The 6,127-nt window shown below is 45.7% G+C and overlaps 1 protein-coding gene across 2 annotated transcripts in view; it reads left to right on the top strand.

The window, feature by feature from the left end:
* Window positions 1-613: 613 nt before the first annotated feature.
* The window catches only part of LOC110499140 (uncharacterized), a 28,767-nt gene continuing 23,253 nt past the window's right edge, over window positions 614-6,127 (top strand). For both annotated transcript variants that reach the window (XM_036955938.2, XM_036955937.2), the window contains exons 1-3: window positions 614-897; window positions 2,651-2,725; window positions 2,856-5,995. In XM_036955938.2, the coding sequence (XP_036811833.2) occupies window positions 3,110-5,995 (2,886 nt within the window). In that variant the 5' untranslated portion in view covers window positions 614-897; window positions 2,651-2,725; window positions 2,856-3,109. The remainder of the gene's footprint in view (window positions 898-2,650; window positions 2,726-2,855; window positions 5,996-6,127) is intronic.

Raw genomic sequence — 6,127 nt, 5'->3', positions numbered from 1 at the left:
CTTCATGCTTTCCAGACAATGTTTATTTGGAGAGAGCATACAGTGTGGATCTCCAACTCTGACCTTGGAGTGCAGGACTTTGTTCCATCCCAGCATTAACACCTTAAGTAGTGAATGGTGGGCAACCACCTAGTTCAATTGCAACATCCTGATCCCTCTGTACAATGACTCTTTTACAATAGCTAAACTGTTCTGTGACCACTGAACAAGTAATGGTAATTAACTTGCCCTGTCAGAGATACTGATATGACAATGGTGTAGTACTCATTGACACCTGTTTCACAACGCTTTATCTATTATCTAGTAATAGCATGATATTTGGATTTAGTGTGCTATTGAAAGGTTGTTTTTTTGCATATTGAGTCCACTTGGGTTAAGTAGAAACCACAAATACACCACAAATAGGTGCCGGAGTAAGAATTGTAAGCTTTTCTATGGAAAGAGAAACATTTGCAATAACCAGGTATATTAATTAAATCCTAGTGGAGTACATTGAATAAAAATAAAATCTACCAGATAATAGCAACATAAAACATTTCCCCCAAATTATCATGGGATTTGCTATAATTTCAACTAAAGCAATAAATGCACCGTTTTACCAATCCCAAAAATTGCAGCGGCGCGCCGTTCAACTTCTCGCGAGATAATACTTTCTTCTGCACTTTGTCAGCAGTGGTTCTCCACCATTTCGCTGCGTCTAAAAGTCTCCTCCCCGCAACCACTAGAACCCGCTCTCTTTCAGTCCGTATTATAACTTCTTCCCACGGACCTACTCCTACCTCGTTGGGTACCGAGAGACAGTTTAGAATACTATCATCACGGATTGAGTACGATTTTATCCGGATGACGACTCCATCAACAAGAATTTTGTAAAAGAAAACTGGTCGGAAATTTCAGGTAGGTGGGAACATAAGATGGCGGCCACTAGAAGGGGGGCATGGAGGAAGTAGTAGGGGGCACCAGGGGGGCTTGTTCGCGGCGGGACACAACATCCAGTTAATTCTGACAAATATATTTATAAAATTGAGGGTTACGAAAGTTTTCCTTGTCTGCATACTCCACTACAACACAGATAAAAAAAACAGGTGTCAATGACGGCGCAATTACAAAGTTGCTAATTATTTGGCTTGTTTACCTTCCCTGTAACGTTAGACTTCACCTGCAGCCAGAACATGTACTTCTTAGCATCATGGCCAAACAGTGGCTGTGGCATGGAATTTGCCTAATGCAAGCCAATTTAGCTGCGGCGCGAAAATATTTAGCTAAAACTATCTGTACTAACAAGGCTGCCGCTAACGTTAGCTCTCCACAGAATAAGACGATACAAAATTAACAATGGCAACTTATATTCGGGCGAAGGTGTTTGAGTGTAATCACGTTGGCCATATTGGAATCAGAATAAAATGGATTTACACTGTCTACTTGGGATATCACTTCTCAACAGGAAAAGTAAAAAAACAAAACAACTGGAGGACATCTTTTAATTCATAACTAAGTGTGCTTGTGTGGGATCACTCGAACCCCCCTTTTATCCCCCTCCTAATCACTGCTACATTTTAGCGAGAAACATTGCAGGAATAATTTATTTTGTTAGTTTTTTAACGTGGTAAATCATTTATATTGACTGACTATATAGCTAAATGTATGATTTCAATGTTTAGTAGTTGTGGTTATTTGACCCCGTGCAATGACGTCACGGGTAATTGTTGGGAAGCGGGTTTTAATTCGACTTTTTAAAACCCCTTTTTCGCTTCAAGCGAATCAGAAATGCATTTATAAAGACCCAGACCATTACATAACTTCGGGTGGGATGGGGCGCGTGCGCGCCTAGTTTAAAGTATTGGGAGTATTTGGGCCAACAACGCTCATCTAGATATAAAGGCAAGCTGTATAGGTAGCTAGTCAACTAGTAAACATGCTAGCCATGTAGTTAGCCAACTAACAACAATAGTACCTAACTAGCTAAATCAACAGTTATTGAAACGATACCACCCGAAGAGCGCACGAAAACGTTGAGTGTACGAGTGTCACGTTGCTTCAGGAACACCTACATGTCCCCGCTGCACATGCCATGTCCAGATTATTATAAACTACAATACATTTCATTTGCAACAGTGTAATACTGTTGATTTGAATGGCTGGAGGCCCTTGCGTCAATTTGTGCGTGTAGCAATATGTTTGATAATGCCACATCAGGGAAAAGGTCAGGGGCTACAATTGTATAAACCTAACAAAGTTTTTTTATTTTTTTTATTAAGTCATTCTAGAGATTGTATTAAATATTTGATTCCAAGGAAAGCATATATTGCATTTGCTAGCAAGTAGTCGCTAAATCGAAACACATATGCAAAAGTCTGTTGGAAAAGGTTGTGAACTATGCCTCAAACACCTCACCTGCCCATATAATACAATGTTTGATTCATGAATAGTGTACAGTATAACAATGTTGCCACCCTCATTCTTTGGCCAGTATTGTGCAGTTTTGGAACTCTTCAGATAAAGGGGAAAGGGGATGCCTAGCCAGTTGCACACATGGACCAGAGTAGAACAATAATTTGTGGTTCTATGATTCTATGGAATTGAAAATTGTATTATAGTCCGGAGAACAGTGGCATTGATCATTTTACTTACCGATTGTCTTTTTATTCAGAATATGTGGACGGGACCTTAATCAGCATCCTGGAAGTGGAAAGCACGGAAGCGCTGTGTCCCACACCACAGACAGGTGATAAGTTCTTCCTTAACCAGAGACATTGACTAGTTAGACAAATTGTTCTTTGCTGGATACTTATTGAAATATTTGTCTATAAATGCATGTATCCGTCAACTGAACTACATCCTCTCACTGCTTCCAGGTGCAGTGTGTAGCCGGAGCAGCACAGAGGGAGGAAGCTCTGGGGAGGAGGAGGTGCAGCAGCGCACCCCTCCGGCTGTGGATGTGCTGGGTGACAACCCCCAGGCTGCGCAAAATGTGGCCGCTGCGCCTCTCCCACCACTGGATAACACGACCACGTCACACCCTGAAAGACACGGACGCGTCAGTGAAAATAACACACCCACAGAGACTCACCCCAACGACAACACTAAGGACAGCCTTGAAAGAGGGCCAATGTCAGATAGTGGTGGTGGAGGAAGATTGGGCCCGTTGCACCCCAAGGACCCTAGTCTCTCTACAAAGTCCCATTCAGACAGGCTCTCTGACACACAGACAGACGGAACAAGCCAATATTCGCATTATGTGTCACAAACTGATAACAGCAGCCACACAGATAGACAAACGAGTGCTGCTGGACCAGGCCAGGCTTTGCATCAGAGAGGTGCAGGTGGACTGGTCGTCATCAGTGGGACAGAAAAGGGCCAGCCTCTCCCAGAGAAATTGGAATATAAACAAGAGACTGGAATCAAGGAACTTGTCAGAGAACACCCAGCTAGAAACCTTCCCTCTAAATCCTGCTCAACAGTGTCCCCACTTCCCCTCAGCCCAAATAAAGATACAGTCCCAGACCACAACGAAGACCGAGGGATGGAGCAGTCTCAAACAACCCTGTCGACTCAGGCAAATCAGGCCAGCCACATACCTCTGTCTGAAGTCAAAGAGCAAGCAGGCATTCTGCAAAATTCTGAGCAGCCTATCCCCCCAGTGCTCATCACTGACAACAGTAAGAAGAAACAAACAGACCTCTCCACAGAACCTAAAATCACGCAGAACTCGAATTACGGCCAAGAAGAGATACAGGGAGCTAATGCGGTGGATCAGGGACCACAAGAATCTGAGAGATCTACAGAACCGTCTGAGAGTAGACACGTCACACTTGGGAGTTCACAGACGCTACTCCCAGACCCACCAACTGACATATCCGGGACCCCACAGTCAAGAGAAACATACTCTGGTCTTGTCCCCTACACGCCCCCTGGCAGTGGTAATTCCACCCCTGACTACACAACTGACAGACAGGAGAGTGAGAGCAATATCCAGACAAATCCCCCTCTCCCAACAGAAGAACGGATTGAGACTAACAGGGTAAAGGAGACTGAAATGGCGAAGCCCTCACCCAACTTAACAATCCAGTCACAAAGCTCTTTTCTACAGGAGACAACAGCAGCAACCCCTCCTATCCACGACCTCCCCAGTACAGAAATAGACTTAATGCAGACAGAACAATCTATTGAAGTTCAGATGTCTAATCCTGACCACAAAACCAGGATGGAGACTCCACTAGTCTCTGAGCTCGTGCTGTCAGCTGATGCTCAAGGAGCTGTGTTTCATGGAGGAGAGACCTGTCTGGAGTTGCCTGAGGAGGTGCAGGTGGATCAGTGTGTCCTCCTGGAAGAACATATTGTCAGTGGTGATACTGCTGTTATTGAATTAACCTCTGAATATTCTGACAGAGAACCAAAGTCGTTTATTGAAGGGACCCATTTGGATATTGAAATGGACCCACTGGCTGCAGGAGAATTTGAGATTTATAGCTTTGTGGAGGAGGAGATTGCAATAGAAGTTGTTGGAGAGAGACCGTCCCTCTCCCCAAGCTACGAAGTAAACTTATTCACCCCACTCATGGAACACTCTGAGAATTGTACAGCCAGTGAGGGACGAGAAATATGCCTGCTATCTCACCCTCAAGCGAGTAATGACAATGATCAAGTCATTATCCAGCATCGAAATGACTTTACCCCTAGTCTCTCCACACAAGATGTAGAGATGACTGGTGAAGGGCAGAATTTTGAGCCCGAAAACACAACTACTGAAATTGACAATACTGTGTTGGAAGATTCAAGTGAGGTTTGTGTAGTCCAAACTGTCCCAGTATCAGATACTCCAGATGGACAGACGGACACCTTTACACAAGCTGCATTACCTTGTCTGGAGACCAGCACAGCTGTCTCAGACAATAGAGGGGTGAGCATTTCCCCAGCCACATGTCTGAGTGACACACAAACGCTGCCAGGGGAAACGGAAGTGAGCGCAATGGCCAGTACATCTTCTCTTGTCTCCCCAATGGATGAATTAACAGAGGGGGTTGTTGTACAGTCAAACAGTCAACACAGTATTGAGGTCCTCTCGTCCCCAATTACCATACACTTGCCAGAGGGTAGAAAGCAGAATTGTCCTCTAAAAAAGGTGCCTGTAGCCACCTTACAAAATACTACAGAACCCAAGTCCTGTGTTTCTTCTCATGAAGGGACCAAATATCCACAGCCCTGTCCAACACTGACAGAAACCCCAGTGGAGACCCAGCAGGATGTTTATCGTACCGTTAATGTGACAGCAACCGAGGCCAACCCAGAGGCTTCCCGGTCGACACTCTCTTCTGGCATCATCGACCCAAAACTCCTCCTACTAAAGCGTGGGGACACCCGTCTCCTCAAACATCCTCCCTCCTTATTGTTGGGGGTATCTAGGCAGCAGAGCAGCAGCCTGATGCAGGCTAGCACTAGCAGCTTCAGCTGTGGCTCAGACACAGCACCTGTATTAGAGTGCCTTCCAAAAGCTGTGTCAGTCGCTGTGCCTATGCCTGTAAGCAGTCATAGAGACCAGACAGAGTCCTCTGTCAAGAGAGAACCCACAGCAGCACCTCCTGCTATTCCCGCTACAAACACGCCAACCCAGTCCCGTATGACCCCTCCATCTACTCCCACACCATGCAAATCTGACAAAGAGGCCTTAACTCCAATCAAAACATCCACGGGCAAAGCAGTGACTGTGTCTCAAACCCTAAACCCTCCGAATATCATCAATGCATCTTCCAAGCCCCTCTCTGCCCCCAAGTTGCCCTCAACATCAGGCAATGTGACGAGGAGTAAACTCTCCAGTTCCTCCAGTGATGGGAGCCAGTCCGGACCACCGCCTGTCATCCGGCCACGGCTAGCCGGTGTGAAGGGCCCAGGGCTCAGCAGCCCCACAGAGGAGAGCAGTGATGAGGAGGCTGACCTGGCAGTGGAGGCCCAGGCTAGCCGCAGGAGCATGGTCAACCCCAGCCCAGCAGTGAGCAAGGTATGCCCCAAAATTGCTTTCTGTGTAGCTTAGCAGTTTTCTTCAGATGTGCTGCCAAATCAGCGATTATATGTATCAACAGAGACCATTCTTTTAGCAGGAAAGGTGGGCTAATGTTTGCTCTGACAGTTT

Source organism: Oncorhynchus mykiss, chromosome 20 (genome assembly GCF_057628025.1).
Source record: "Oncorhynchus mykiss isolate SJ-2025 chromosome 20, ASM5762802v1, whole genome shotgun sequence".
Classification (NCBI taxonomy): Eukaryota; Metazoa; Chordata; class Actinopteri; order Salmoniformes; family Salmonidae; genus Oncorhynchus; species Oncorhynchus mykiss.
Note: the sequence above shows the minus strand (reverse complement) of the source record. Positions and strands in the feature narration are given on the sequence as shown.